Source organism: Solanum tuberosum, unplaced genomic scaffold (assembly GCF_000226075.1).
Source record: "Solanum tuberosum cultivar DM 1-3 516 R44 unplaced genomic scaffold, SolTub_3.0 scf00047, whole genome shotgun sequence".
NCBI lineage: Eukaryota > Viridiplantae > Streptophyta > Magnoliopsida > Solanales > Solanaceae > Solanum > Solanum tuberosum.
The window spans coordinates 1822716-1839185 of NW_006238973.1; the positions used below are offsets into that span (position 1 = coordinate 1822716).

Below are 16470 nucleotides of genomic sequence, written 5' to 3' on the forward strand. Positions count from 1 at the left end.
TTTAATGACTTTATTAGATAAATTCTTAAAGTTGAGTAACCTTTTGAGATATTAACTCTAATTATAACTTACTAATTTACTATCAGTTATCAGTTAATACAGAAAGAAAAAATCCAAAACATAGAACCGATACCCCAATAAAATAAAAGTACCAATACCGTTATTAAAAGCAGTTAAACCAATAACTCATTACCTATAATTCATAAATCATGGTTCTACTTTGTGTTTTTCCATCGAAGTCCATGAAGCAAGAGAAATAAGATAGGGCCGGCCCATTCAGATGGAAGATCCAGGCCCGCAAAAGAAACCCAACAAGCAAATTATCCCTCATCGAATGCATAAAGCTTCTTTGTCTAGTTTATATCGCGGAATATTAACATGTATGCTTGTCCCTTCGGGGACATCCGATAAAATTGGAACGATACAGAGAAGATTAGCATGGCCCCTGCGCAAGGATGACACGCACAAATCGAGAAATGGTCCAAATTTTTTTTGTCCAATTTTGGTCTGAAATTTCTTCAAACATTTGACAATTGTTTTGCGCTATTTCAAACCTTTCTCCTAATCGGACAATAATCGATTAATTGGGAATTCATCTTCAGAGCTAAGTCCCAAAATACTCAAAGTTTAATTAAATATATTGGATGTTGATAAACTAATGCACAATGAAAAATATTAGATTTTGCATATTATTATTTTTGCATCACATAATTAATTATTATGTGTGAAATGTTGTTCGATATGATACTACAACAACAACATACTCAGTGTAATATTACAAGTACAGTTGAATTTGATAGAAATAAAAATAGAAATTTGTTCATCTTAATGAATTAGATGATATGACTTAGCTTGATAAGAGACTCAATCATATATATGTCTTGTTTGTTAAATAAGTCTTGGCTGATCTGATGACAGTTTGCAATGGCTCAAACATAGTGAATGCATGACTTGCAAGTTTCACATCTTCAACTTCATAATTTATTGTAAATTTTGTGATGCATGAATTTTCATCTTTCTCATTCACTTCAAATCTAATTCCATAAAAAGTATAGCCAAGATCAACATATCCACCTTCAATAACTTGAGATTGCTTGTATCTTTTTTCATTGTCTACTATGTTGAATCTCTCCTTGAAATAAGGTATTCCTGGTGTACCTATTTTAACAACAAACAAAAAACATAATTAATAATCATTTAATTAAGTTTCTTGATGGTGTTACTAATGTTTTTATAAATGTTAGTGTTTATTCTTTTCTTGAGTCGAGGGTCTTGTAAAAACAGACTATCTATGGGTAAGGTATGTGCATACTCTACCCTACACAGACTTCACTTGTGGAATTACACTGACTGTTGATTTTGTTGTTGTTCATTTAATGAAGTAAATGATTCCCCTTTGTTACCATACTACATCTCACACGCTGAGTTAATCACTAAAGTCTTATACAATTTTATGTTGGATGTCTTTTGATGGGGGGTCGTATAACCCGAAGCACTAGAATGATCCAACAATCACGAAAGGGAGTAGAAGTACCTACTACTATAACATACTACACTTGGCTCATATGAAACAAATCTTGTCTAGGAAGAAGAGCGATCTCATCTTGCTTGTTTCTAGCTCCAATATATAAACACGAGAGATTTGATTTTGTAGCTCATTACGAGTGTGATTTAAGCTATATGACCTTTATTCTACATAAGAGGAAAAAATAACACATGGGATCTTTAAATGAAAACACAAGATCTTCATTGAATCATATATTTTCTATTCAGATTGTAAGTGGACATAAGATATCATTCCCTCGATGAACATCGTATCTAAGATGATTAGATTGATTTTGCGTACCTTCAGGAAAAGTGATTTTGAGGACAGTTCCAGTACTACCATCACCTTCAATCACATCAACTTTATTAAGAAGAGTAGGCAACTCTTGCACAATGAATCTAGACAAATGTAATGTTCCATAGAGCTCCCATGCTACATTTGCAGGCACATTCACTTCTATCTCATCTGAAATTGTCCCCTTCATATCGTCCTAACGGTGGTGATTGATACTAACAGAGTACACACAGAATTTTTAGTAAACAATGATTCGTGAAAGAATGTTATTATGAACTTGTTTTATGTTATGTTTTAGTTTTTCTAGTGGTATTTATAGTAGTACAACATGTTAAATTTACAAAAATGTGTAAATGGCTACAATTGCCAAGTTTGAATTTGGACTCAAAAGACTTCCATGTTGGCTGCTGGAAAATATATATTGTGCCTTTAATTTTTTATTAATCATGTGCTATTAAGAATAGATTATATATACTTGGTATTCCTAAGTCAATGTTGCTCCAACTGATCTTTGACTAGGGTGATCTATACATTTACTAGATACAGGACCCCGTGCCAGCACGGACTCAATATATGTTAATTTTTTTGTTTTAATTTATGTGATATCATGAAACTTGAGAAGTTATTGAAATTTTTATATGATTTTTAAAATATTTTAAGTTCTTAATTATTGTAATTTATACTTGCTTTATTACTCTCTTTGTTTCAATTTACGTGGCATATATAGGATTTCAAAAATTAACCTTTTTATGTTTTTTAAATATATTAAATTGTTAATTTTTGTAATTTATAGTACCTTTTTAACATAATTTTCAAATAATATATGTTACTTCCCATGTCTCAATTTATGTGGCATTGATAGATTTTTTGGAGTCAAGTGATTTTTTTATATGTATTTTTTAAAATTGTTAATTATTGTGATTTATAGTACTTTTTACGTCAATTTCGAATAATATATGTTTATCATCTAACTCATTTTTATGTGGCACCAATAGAATGTCAAGAGTCAATTGAATTTTCTTTTACATAGCTTTTAAATATTTATGTTGTTAATTATTATTTATACAATTTATTTTAATTTATAATCAACAGAAAGAATAATATCAGAGAAATGAATTTAATACAAAGAAAATACTAAATAGTAATGAAAAATATTACTCTTACGACTTTACTACATATATGTAGTAGAATAGAATGATACAATTTAATTTTAAAATGTTGATTTTAATCTTAATAAAATTAAGAAAGTACAAAAACAGTTAAAAAGCTAAAGATAGCATGTTAGAAAATGTGAGAGACCAAAAGAATATTGGATGACTCAGCAATTCTAGAGGCAGTCAGATATTGGATCAATAATGTTGTTGTAGAAAGAGAGTCATTGGGTATAGTAAAAATTAAATGATAAGAAGGGAATGGAGGATTCCATGGCACAAAACATAGATGGATGCACAAATCACACATATATTAAGGGAAGCAAATGAAATAGCTAATGGCTAAACAAGTTTGAGTAGAAGAATTCTTAACTCAGATAAAGCACAAATTGCAACATGGAGGACAGAAAAGGTTAATTAACTCACAACAAACAAGCCCACGGAGTCAGATTTGAAGTCTCTAAGCTGAAATTGATGAGCAGCACAAGTGAATCATCATCTACAAGAAAATAAATTAATCAGAGAGAAATAGAGATGACCGAAAAAGAGAAAGTTGACCGGTTCCCTTAATGGACTTGCTCAAAATATTTAGTTTCTCTTTTTTAGTTTATGTAATTTTATTGGGACCAAAGAATTATTATTTAAATAAGGGAAAAGGATTAAATATGCCCCTAAACTATTCGAAAAAGTCTAGATATACTTCCGTTTAAAGTTTGGCTCACTCATGCCCTCGCCGTCCAACTTTTCGTCTAGATATACCCTTATGGGCGTTAAATGCCAAATGGAATTGTCACGTCATTTTTACATTACTACATGACATTTATATTAAAGGAAAAAGGGTCAAATATACCCCTAAACTATTCGAAAAGGTCTAGATATACCCTTTTCGAATAGTTTAGGGGCATATTTAACCCTTTTCCCTTTAAATAAAAAGGGGCACCTTGCTCCAGTAACTAATTAAAATATATATATATATATATATATTGGATGACTATTTAAAAAGTTGCATAAAGAGCACGTGTAGTAAACATCTAAGTAAGGACCACACTTTGTAAAAAAACAGATAAAAAAGAGAGTAAAAAAGCACATGGCGTGTAGTAATTAAGTATCAGCTGAGGTCCATAAGTCAGAGTAGTAGCACATTTTGAGAAAGGACGGATGAATAAATACATAAATATATTTTGGGTTTTTTGTCCAATATAATCATGATAGCAGTTGGTACAAGTCAATTATAGCGATTATGTTTTGTAATACCTAATTTACCCTTTGATCGGCAAGCTGCCATGTTGACGAAGAGCTGCTTGCCGTAGACTCTTATATATAGTAGTAGTAATAATAATTACAATGCATAAATCACGTAAAGTGATGTATCTCATCGATACATCGCGTAAAGTAATGTATCCAAGAATAGGAGTGTAGGAATTTTTGTAATTTTTCAAATTTTAGAAAATATGATAAAATAAGTTTTGTATTTAGGTCATTTTTTACCAAATGGCACAACATAACACCCTATAGACTAAATTAGCAATAAATAACTCACTTTTAATTTTTTTAGCAAGAAAAAGACTTTGTTTTATTTATTTGGCTTTGAATAGTTTTTTTTCTTTTTTTTTTAAATGTATTTTTGTTCTCCTTATTTATCTCAAACACACGTTCTAAAAAATTATTATTTTATTATCCCTATTTTATCTCTGTTTTTTTTTTATTTTGTCAACACTTTTAAAATAGAGTTCTTCTCTTTTTTGTCTCCTTTTTCTCTTTTCAGAATTCTTTTCATACGTAATTCTCTCCCTAAATTTCAATTTTTCTCCTTAATTCAATCTGTTTATGAAAATAAGATATAACAATATGTTTTTTCATGGATACTTCTAAAAATCATCTTTATATATAATCTTGTTCTTGTCAAATTTATTGTTGAATTTCATGATTTGTAGAACTGGAGTTTTTTCAATTTTGTTTTTGCGAAAATTTAGGTTATTCAACCTTCTTTTGTTTTCTTTCTAAAATCCTTTTCATATGTATATTGGCTTGCGTTACTATTTCTTTTAAATAGACGGTTAAATAAAGTTGAGTTTAAGAATTTAAAGAAATTGAAGAGCTAACTTCCTTAATTATAGGAGTTGAAAACAAGGAAGAAAAAATAATTCCACATTTCCTTAATTAATGTGGGTTGGTTGCACATGATAAAAAGAAAAAACTATAAAAAGTTGGTTTTATTTCTTTTAGGCTAATACGTGCTAATTTTGTTTTAGGCTATTAATTGCTAATTAATATTGGACTATATATTGCCAATTATATATAATAATAATTGTATGTCTGTGTCAATTCCTCGTAATTTTTCAAAAATATTTTTGTCACCTATAAAAATGGGTTATGACCATTATAACTCACAAACACAATATATTTTATCAATTCGTTAAAACTTTGTGAACGTTTTGTGTTTAAATTATTCCCCGCCTTACATAACATGAGAAAGAAGATAAAACTAGTCAAAATTATGCCATTTATACATAAATTAGTAAAAATTATGCTATTTTACGTAAATTGTCCATTTTTACGTAAAATAATAAATGGGGATAAAATTTAAACAACTAAAAAAATCTCCAATTTTAGCAAAATAGATGTCCCCATACAAATGCCCTGGCATACAAGGAAGTCACGTCAACCAATTAAAATATGAAGGCCAGCCAATTATGATTATGCATTTGTGGTTGAAATTTATCTTTATCAACTTATATGTCATCAAATATTAATAAGAGGCTAGAAGCAAATTCCTCTTCGTCGACATGTCTGTTTCATGTCGAGAGTTTTTAAAATTTTAAATTTTATATCGAGAGTATTTTTGGAATTTCAATGTCTACACTTTAAAGGTGTTTCTCCGATAATAATTTGGTTTCACATCAACAAAAAATGTTTTATCAAATAAATGAGACTCGATAACGGCATTAAACATTCGTCAAATAAGAAAATGTGTCCTTTTTTGGATTGACTAAAAAAAAATGTGTCACGTAAATTGAAACACAAAAATACGTAAGGCCACTTTTAAGTATGGTTTGTTGGACCCCACTTTGCATCTATATATATATATATATATGTGTGTGTGTGTGTGTGTGTGTGTGTCATAGCAACTACTATATACTTAATAGTGCTTGTTGACTAATAGTCACCAGAAAAAAAAATATGTTGGGGAAATTTACAGAGCAAGTACAAATAAATGCATCAGCAAGTGAAGTGTGGAATCTCTATGGCACTAATGAATTTCCAAAATTTGTTGTTGAAAAACTCCCACACATTGTTGAAAAAGTTGAGTTGATTGAAGGCAATGGAGGAGCTGGTACACTAGTGCAAGTTAGTAAGTTACTAATCCACTTCATACCTCATAAAAATTTATCAACGAATTTACATCAAATCAATAAATATAAGATACGTATCTGATATACACACAATTAGCACAATTATCTCTTCCTTTTTCCTCTTCTTTCATAGGTGACGTCGTCCATAGTGATTACTTGTAGTTGGTGTTTACACCCAATCAATTAATTTTGATTTAGCAATGGAGAATTTGAAATGAAAATTATACCATTTAACCATGATTAAGTGTTGAGGGTGTAAATGTCAAACGCTTTATATTTATTGATTTGATGTAATTATCTGGTGCGATTTACCTACACTAGTTAAACGGTATATTCCCTTAGTTTTTCTACTTACCACAACAAACACATTATAGTTTTTTACCCTCTAATTATAATTCTTCTTATTACACGATAATATTCTATTTCATTTGTCATTATTTTCTTATCGGTCCTCGTAAAAAAGAAGTGACATAGTTCAATTTATTTTCTTAATGAGAAGTCTTTATAGCCACAACACAGATACTACGACATGTTAAAGAATACAAGTTTCAAAATTTTTGTATCCACACCAATGTTATGATATATTTAACACCATAACTTTTAAAAGTCTTTTTTTCTTTATCAAAATTTATGTCAAGTCTAACTACGACTGATTATGATAACTTGGATTAGCAATAACTTTATTTTTTGGACAAAATGTATTAGGTTTACCTGGAAATCCTCCATATAAAGAGAAGTTTGTGTTATTGGATGATGTGAAAAGAGTGAAGGAAGTAGAGATTGTTGAAGGTGGATATCTTGATCTTGGATTCACTTTCTATGGAATCAAATTTGAAGTCATTGAGAAGGATGAAAATTCATCTTTCATCAAACTTACAATTGATTTTGAGACTAAAGATGTTGAAAATATTCATCTTACTATTCCCAACCTCCAAGCTTTTCTTGCCATCATGAAAGCTTCTGCTGAGTATCTTGAGAAATAATCTTATTATTATTATTATTGGATTTATTTCATAGTTTTTGTTGTTTTCCATTTTACTAATTTAATTCTTGTTATTTCTCTTTCTTGTAATGTATTGTATTATGATGGACTTACTATTGGATGTTATTATTTTTGGTCATGAATAAAGTAAGATAAGGTCATTGTTTATTGCTTGTATAATCTTTGATTGGAATGTCAAATAGGTGTGTTGGATTTGAATTTGGGCATCAATATAATTTGTGTTAATATCCGACTAATAAAATGAAATAGAAATTTATAAGATCAAAGTTAGACATGACCTTGAAAAGATCGACTTTAATCTTAAAGAGGTTTGGGATTCCATTTGGACTGGGCGCAAAATTTGAAAAGATCGACTTTAATCTTAAAGAAGGAACCGGATTTATTGCTTAAGCGGCAATTGTCCTAACCGTTGGGCTACATACTCCTTATTGTGTGAAATATTGTTTTATAGCTCTATCATTGTTTGTTATGGACTTGTCCTTTATACATGTGTAGTTTCACTTGCACGTACCTCGGCTTATTCTATCGAGCATCAACTATCTCCAATCAACACAAGTATCGGGTTAATTTGTTTATCAAGCTTGAGCGGATGAGAAGGAATCACGTAATATTTCTTTGCTATCGTTGGGTTCTAAATCTAAGACCTTATGATTTTCAATTCATCACTGATCACTAAGTCAGTGGCAAAGTGTTCAAAATCTATTATATATGCATTGAAGAGTAATTTTTAACCTATACAATTAGCATATATCTGTAACTTCACTACGTAATGTTTCCATGAAAGGTATTCAATTGTTCACCTTTCATTATACTAATCTCAAAGCACAATATTAAATATATTTCTAATTTTCTATGTATTAACAAATTTGGGCTTCATTTAGATAGGACTAAAACAAGAAATAAAAGGAGTCCAGGCCCGTTGTTTGAATATACCCAACGAGCAAGCTAATTTCCTACATCTCACAATATTCTTTATCCTAACTTTTTATAGCAACTCTTCTCGTATCCTACTTTCTTACAGGTTTATGATTCAAATTGTTGATATATGATATTATATAATGACGAAGAACGATACAATTTATCCAAATATTATATTCATTAAACAATACAATACCATACAATACAATATGTATACACTTTCCATTCTGAATGAAGGCCAGTTGTGCCTGGACTTAACCATAATGGGCCGGCCCACTTAACCAATAGTTGTGTCATCTCAATTATTAATTAATGAAATAATCTAAGAAATAAGAAATGCTAAAAGCTAAACATGTTTTAATAATAATTAGCTTCTTTAATTACTTGAAAATAAAAATATATGTAAAGCACCCAAATACTTTTTAGGCTAGTTTTGTTCTCTTGTTCATCGGTTCAATGTACTCGTGAGATGTTAAGTTTTCTAATTTATTGTAATTGTTTTTCTTTTCGAGTTCCCGAATTGAAAAGAAAAAAATAGTAAACATAGATGTAATGTAGTCAGCTTGAAAATTCTCATGAAATTTATTAAATTATCGGGATTGAATAAAATTTGATCAACACGATCCTAAAGCAAATTCACTCTTCATAAGTAATCAATACTTTATTTATCATGTTTCAAACAACATAAACATTTGCTTGAATGGACAAAAATTTATAGTTTTGTGATTTTTAAAATTTGTAAAATAAATAAATGATGCTATAATTATTTGGATGAATAATTATTTATTGCTATGTTGTTTGAGATCTTCAAGAACAATTAGAAAAAAATAATAATTAATCTAATCTTATATTTCTAAAATAACAAACAACTTGAAATAACTATTTTCAAAAATCATGACTAATAATTCAAGATAGAGAAAGTGTTACGATCAACTAAATTGGTGTAGTGAATGATATCTCATCATATATGATTTCTCCCTCTTTTCCAATCGGGGCACAACTTATACATTTTCTATTTAATTTATAAGTTATTGCATAGGAGCGGGTTTAACGTGAATACCAATACAATATGTACACAATAATTGTATAATTATACCTAACCTAAAGTTAATTCTCCAATCGGGGCACAACTTATACATTTTCTATTTAATTTGTAAGCTATTGCATAGGAGCTGGTTTAACGTGAATATCAATATAATATGTACACAATAATTGTATAATTATACCTAACCTAAAGTTAATTCTCCAAAAAGTATATAACTCCATTTTTACTCTCTCTTTCTTTCTTTGTGTCTCATTTCCTTCACGGGTACTCACGAACATGGCACCCCCATCTATCTCCGCTTTCATCGCCTTTCTTTAATCAAGATTAAATCTTTTTAATTAAATTTTTTTACCCAAATCGATCCCATTTGACCCAGAAGACAAAAAATCAGAAAAAACCCTAGTTGCATTTTTTTTTTTTGTATCAAGAACTGTGTATTTTGATATACCCTTTATTGAATCTGAATCGATCCAAAAACCCAAAGTGTTTTTTGAGTTAATTACATGTCTTAGATGAGGTTTACTCGAAGATTTACGAGGATTTTTATCATCCTCTGTTTGATTGCTGTTTTTGTTACAACTCCAATCTTGTTGTTTTCTTCACATAGGTTGATTCATCTTGGTTCTGATGGTAATGGTTTTGTTTATATGTGTTTTCAAGTTGTTTGGGTTTTTGGGGTTCTTTTTGTTTTAGCTAATTTGATTGGATTTTGTTCACATTTGGGTTGTTGCAGCATCGAAGGAGTTTGTTGGAGATTTATCAATTCTGGTAAGATTTCTACTGTTACTGTTTATTGCACTTTGATTGTTGTATTATTTTGTGGTAGTGGGTGTTCCTTTTTCAGTATGTGTTGTCATGCTTTCTTTAGTTTCGAACTGCTTTTCAATGCTTTTACTTGAGATGAGATGTAGGGGTAAGGTTTGCTTATACAATACTCTGCCCAGACCCCACTTGTGGGATTATACTGTGTGTGTCGTTGTTGTTGTAAGATTTCTTTTCCTTTATTCAGTTTTTGTTGTGGGTATTGCTTGTTTTGGTGTATGTTGTTGAGAGGAAGTAGATAAAGCAGCATAGATTATTTTGAAGATTTGATTTTACTATTGTACAATGTGTTTGCTAGTAATCAGTAAGAGCTTTTTGAGGGGAAGTAGATAAAGCAACATAGATTATTTTGAACATTTGATTTTACTATTGTACAATGCGTTTGCTAGTAATCAGTAAGAGCTTTTTTTTTAATAGCTGAAGTTGTTTTTTTGGTACCCTTGTTGTTTTCCTATTTTCGACCTGGTGTAAAAGATAAAGCTGTTAATGGTCCCCATACTTCCATAAGTTCCATTTACCCTGTTGCTTTGTTTTGGTATATGTTGCTGAGGGGAAGTTGATAAAGAAGCATATATTGTTTTGAACATTTGATTTTACTTATTAAATTGTGTTTTCTAGTAATTCATAAGAGCTTCTTTTTTATAGCTGAAGTTAGTTTTTTGGTACCCTCGTTGTTTGCATATTTTGGACTTGGTGTTAAAGATCAAGCTGTTAATGGTCCCCATACTTCCATTAGCCTGTCCCTTTGTAAAGGCAAGGATGCAGAGTTTTCTGTGAGAAGAATTATCTACTTATTGCTTGTGTCAGTTTTTGACTGGACCCCGAGTTTTTTGATGTTAGTTAACTCATACAGAGTATATTATTTTAGTAGTGGTAATCAAATAAAAATGTAGAAGTAATAGCCGTTAACAAGCTAGTTTGATAGAAAAGATCATATCAAAGTTAAAAATCTGAATGCTTTGGAAGCTCTATAAAGATGGAAAGAGTGTCATGAATTGAAACAAATGGAGTCTATTGTATGGGATCTGATTGAGATTATTCTTATTTGGGTTTTGATTGGAATTGATGGATTATATTGTTATGATATGATCTGACTGATATTTCTATTTCTCCATTTCAGAAGCACAGGATAGAGGTTCAGGCGCTTAATGCAGTTCAACAGGTGATATAAACTCTATATAAGTTCTTAAAACTGTGGACATCCACATGAAATGAACTTATGTTTGCAAACCTTTTTCTGCTGTTTGGTTTAGGAAGAAGTTGAAAACCTCAAAGAACCAATCTTGGATGTCTACCGAGATGGAAACCAAATTTCTGCAGTCAGTTTGTTTACCATTGATAAGAATGATAGTCTTGGTCAACCTAAGAATGTCAGTTTGGCGGGAAATAATGGTAATTTGATTATTCAGATTTTCTTTACACCCCCACCCCCACCCTCACCCTGGGCATTTCTTTTCATTCTACAACTAGAAATTAATTGTACACATTCCTACCTAATTTCAGTAACCACACATGATACGAAGAAAGAAAGTCAACAAAGTTTACCAGAGGAAACACTGGCCACACGAGAAAAGGCATTGGTATGTATGGAAGTCCAACGGACGCTACATCAAAGATCTCATTCATTTAGTGTGAAATTTTCTTCACCATTCCTTTTATTTATTTATTTTATTTCATAAATAGATAAATCTTTTAATTAGTACAGTAAAAATCATAGAGGTGCTGTTGGTGGAATCATTTGCAAGTAGAGCGCAATGGTTACAAATCATTCATATAGTTGATCCTGAAATTTGGTGTAGTGGAACGGTTGATTAAATTTGAAAGCCACAAATATTGTTTGTCCAGAACTTGAGACTAATAGATGTACTTTTATTATTGTTTGGCAAAAATAGAATTGATGGTGGTTATATAAAATATCACGTGTTGTTTGCAGCTTTAGAGTAGTTGCATATGCATACAGCTGGATTCCTTTGTTTGGTGGTGTTTGAATTTTGAAGGTGTTGCTTTAACGTGGTGATTGTGATAATGTGTAGTAATAAACTATGTCTTCATGCTTTGGAACCTTACCAAGAAATGGTTTTCTTAGATTAAGTTAAATTAGCAAATTTAAATTTTGCATGTTCATGACGGTAGGGAAGCTGTCGATTCGATTATTCAGATGAATTTTTTTATTCTTTTTCTTTTTTTCCTAAATCAAAAGAAGGTTTGACTGAACGTTTTTAAGAAGGGAGTTTTCATGTGCCATGCTCATTTATGATTTTCACTTTCCAAGATTCAGCTGTTGTGTAAAATAAATTGTGATAAAGTTAAATATTAATTGTTGTATTGAGGGTTTAAAGTAATATTGGTTTCTCTTTCCACTCGCTGTGAATGGTCGAATACTACTGGTCAACTCCTGGAATATTTTTTATGTATTTTGTTCGTGTTAACTGCAAGTAGCTCTGCATGTTATCACCTGATTTCAGTTGGTTGTATTGCAGGAAAAACCCAGGCCAAAAGAGGTTCAACATAGTCAGAATGTACAGTCTCATCCACGGAGGGCATTAGATGAGAGGGTGAAGGAGATTAAAGATCAGCTGATAAGGGCCAAAGCATTCTTGAATTTTGCACCGGCGGGTAGTAACTCTAATTTTGTGAAAGAGATAAAGCTACGAATTAAAGACTTGGAACGAGCTGCTGGTGAAGTTTCAAAAGATTCTGATTTGTCAAGGAGGTAAGATGATATTTCTTTCATCACTTTGACATCATCTCTTATTTGGACACAAGCTCAAACCTGGACACATCATGGAACCTGGCTGATTTGATATATGTTGGTTGCTCCACCGTAGCATAAAATCTGCTTGGCTTGAGTAATGGCTCTTTTTAGCCATTTTCTGTACCTTTTTTTTTTTTACAAGTGTGAGTTATGTTTGTACTTATTGTGTCTGAAAGAATATCCAAGAGAAGGTCAAAATTGTCAAATGAAATCGACAAATAACTTGGTGCTAAAGTTAATTATGTACACAAAGAATGTCTTTAACCTGTTATTGGTCCATGAGTAGTTGAGGAAAAATTGGTTGGTCTGGTAACTAAGTGTTGAATGTTGGCCAGCGAATATGTTTTTTCTCAGTCTTGAATTAAGTACTTAGTGTATTTATTCTCTTTATGACTTTTTCCTGTTTTTTTAGTTCCAGACCCTACATAGTGGGATTTCACTGGGTTTGTTGTTGTCCTGTTTTTTAGTTTACTTTTTGGGCACAGGTATTAATCTGTGAATGGATGTTTGGATGTATTGAGATAAAAATGGGTTCAGAAAGTGACAATAAGGCTAACTTTGTAAAAGAGAAGTCGTCCGACTTTTTATATGCTCAAATATGGGAAAAGTATTGAAGAGTGTAGAGGAAAGCTTTTACTTTTGGAAAGTTGATAGAATCTTTAAAATAGGGAAGTATACTATTTTGATTGGAAACTAGGGAGCAGTTAAATGATGTATGTATGATCTAAGAACAGTTATCATTCTAGGGCGATACAGAAGATGAAGGCTATGAGTGCAACCCTGTCGAAAGCCAGTAGATTGTTCCCTGATTGCTCGGCAATGGTGAAAAAACTTCGTGCGATGACGTATAATGCTGAGGAACAACTTCGAACGCAAAAGAATCAAGCTTCCTTCCTTGAAAATCTTGCCGGAAGAACTACTCCGAAAGGCCTTCATTGCCTCTCCATGCGGTTAACCACTGAATACTTTGCCCTACAATCCGAGGAGCAGAAACTACCTAACCAACATAAATTTCAGAATCCAGATCTCCACCACTTTGCTGTTTTCTCTGACAATGTTTTGGCATGTTCTGCAGTTGTCAACTCAACTGTATCAACTGCTAGGGTGAGCATCTCCTTAATTTTCTTATTCTTGGCTTTTATTTTTATTTTTTTCAATTTCTTACTACTTCCTCTCTTTCAATTTATGTGTATTACTTTACTTTTTAGTCTATTTTAAAAAGAAAGCAAGTTTTTATATTTAGTTCTCCTCTTTAGTTCCAATGTCTCACATGGCATGTTTAAAATCACAAGATTCAAAAGACATTTTTGGTGCATTACACACATCTTTAATTTAAGACCACATCTTTAGTTTAAGACCACAAGATTCAAAAATCTCTTTATTTTCTTGATCTCCGAGCCAGTCATACCATTTTAAGAAAATGAACAGAAGGGAGTATATTTTTTATTCACGTTCTATTTTTTCCTTTTATGTTCTTTTCTCATCGTTACTTAATCTGCTGTGATCTTAAGATGATTAAGAATAGAACATAGGTATTTGGAGTATATGTCATGTTGCACATGGTCTTTAGAGGAATTTTTTTATTTAGTATCTATGGTAACTGATGCTTACCTGTAAGCAGCCTTGGCTTCAGCGCGGAACAGAGTAATTCCAATTGTGCATATAAGTCCACTATCGACTTATGAGAACACATAATGCTATTATTTGTTGGTGTCCTCACTTCTGCAAATAGAATTCCAAGATGAACTATGATTGCAGTAACATTATCATTTGTAACTTATCATGCAACTGTCATGTATGGAAGGGCTAAACTCTTATGATTTTATAACAGTAGCTGCAAGGAGTAACTATTGATCACTATATATATTTTGAAGACAAATTAAATAATCATGGTTATGCACAAATTTATACTATTGATTACTATAGATTTTACAACAACAACATTCCGAGTGTGATCCCATAGGGTGGGTTCTGGGGAGGGTAGAGTGTACGCAAACCTTACCCTTACCTCGTAGAGATAGAAAATCTTTTTCTGACAGATCCCTGGCTCGAGCAAAGCATTTGGAAAAAGGGAATACGGAAATGATTACTATACATTTTGAAGACATAAATTAAATAATGATGGTTATGCACAAATTTATTCAAGTGCTTATGTATTTGGCAGGCTCCAGAGAAGATTGTGTTTCATATTGTGACGGATTCTCTTAACCAACCAGCGATGACAATGTGGTTCTTGTCGAATCCTCCTGGCAAAGCAACAATCCAGATCCAGAGCATAGACATGTTTGATTGGTTACCCAACAAGGATACTCTGCAGAAGCAAGAGTCTCTTGATCCAAGATACACTTCTCAACTGAATCACCTGCGCTTCTACCTGCCTGATATCTTTCCTTCTCTCAACAAGATAGTGCTCCTTGATCATGACGTGGTTGTGAAAAGGGATCTAAGCGGACTTTTGCGCATCAACATGAAGGGTAAAGTGAATGGTGCGGTGGAGACTTGTCTTGAAGGTGAGCCGTCATTCCGGCGAATGGACATGCTCATCAATTTCACTGACCCCATGGTGGCAACGAAATTTGACGTGAAATCATGCACATGGGCATTTGGGATGAATTTGTTTGATCTGCAGGAGTGGAGGAAACGAAACTTGACTGGGCTCTATCACAAGTACTTGGAGCTGGTATGCATCTATATCCTGTTGTTTGTTAATTACTTATGGAATTGACCAGCTACTAATCATATTCTTAGCTTCTCTATAATAATGTGTATATACAGTTTTGACTTATGGCTGTTTTATTGAACATTGTTCTCCTTCTATTCGTCACAGCCTCATTTTTAGTCCATGCATTGTGCAGGGAAGTAATAGACCATTAATGAAAGCTGGTACTTTGCCCATTGGTTGGATGACCTTTTACAAACATACACGTGCTATAGATCGGAGATGGCATGCCTTGGGGTTGGGGTACGACTCTGGTGTCAAACTGAATGAAATCGAGCAAGCAGCTGTGATTCATTATGACGGAGTTATGAAACCATGGTTAGAGATTGGACTCCAGAAGTTCAAGCCCTACTGGAAGAAACACGTTAGGTATGAACATCCTTTTGTGCAACAATGCAATATTCATGACTAGGAATTTTATCCTTTAGCAATAGGCCGAGTTCCACTTCACCACAATCACGTAGTGTAGGAACCCCTCACGTTCACCTTATTCTTTCACACATTGATCCCGCAATTTTTAACTTGTAAAGTCCAACTTTTACTCCCGTCCTGCCCACGTTTATTTCCTGCTCAGCGGTCATAGAAATTTATCCCACAATAGCAATAACTTGGGACCTGATATTGGCATGTCCCTGAGATTCCTGCAATGCTTGGACTTGCATGTATATTGATCTTGTAGAATGCTAAAAATGTTTCTTATGATTTACCAGTTGTAGATGAGATAAGAAATATATTTCTCTATGACATTCTTCTTTCTTGTAGAATGTATATTGTTGGAGAGGGAGGGATTGCTTTGGAAAAAACTTATAAGGTGCACCTTATTTTTTTTTTCAATCATCCGGTTCGGATACTCACAGACACGAC

The 16470-nt window shown here is 32.1% G+C and overlaps 3 protein-coding genes across 3 annotated transcripts; 2 read left to right on the forward strand and 1 right to left on the reverse strand.

The window, feature by feature from the left end:
• Nucleotides 1-692: 692 nt before the first annotated feature.
• Nucleotides 693-3591, reverse strand: LOC102593760 (S-norcoclaurine synthase 2-like). Its single transcript, XM_006343608.2, has 3 exons — nt 3418-3591; nt 1847-2055; nt 693-1158 (listed from the first exon to the last, which is right to left on the reverse strand). Exons 2-3 carry the CDS (start codon nt 2028-2030, stop codon nt 869-871), a joined length of 474 nt encoding a protein of 157 aa, XP_006343670.1. The 5' UTR covers nt 2031-2055; nt 3418-3591; the 3' UTR covers nt 693-868.
• Nucleotides 3592-6116: 2525 nt separating this feature from the next.
• On the forward strand, nt 6117-7494 carry LOC102594297 (S-norcoclaurine synthase 1-like). The gene is made up of 2 exons (XM_006343609.2): nt 6117-6343; nt 7050-7494. The coding sequence occupies exons 1-2, from the start codon at nt 6172-6174 to the stop codon at nt 7325-7327; spliced, it is 450 nt and encodes a 149-aa protein (XP_006343671.1). The 5' UTR covers nt 6117-6171; the 3' UTR covers nt 7328-7494.
• A 2048-nt stretch (nt 7495-9542) lies between these two features.
• Nucleotides 9543-16350, forward strand: LOC102594635 (probable galacturonosyltransferase 6). The gene is made up of 9 exons (XM_006343610.2): nt 9543-9940; nt 10044-10078; nt 11253-11294; nt 11386-11524; nt 11636-11712; nt 12613-12845; nt 13634-13991; nt 15052-15567; nt 15743-16350. The coding sequence occupies exons 1-9, from the start codon at nt 9823-9825 to the stop codon at nt 16016-16018; spliced, it is 1794 nt and encodes a 597-aa protein (XP_006343672.1). The 5' UTR covers nt 9543-9822; the 3' UTR covers nt 16019-16350.
• The last annotated feature ends 120 nt before the right edge of the window (nt 16351-16470 follow it).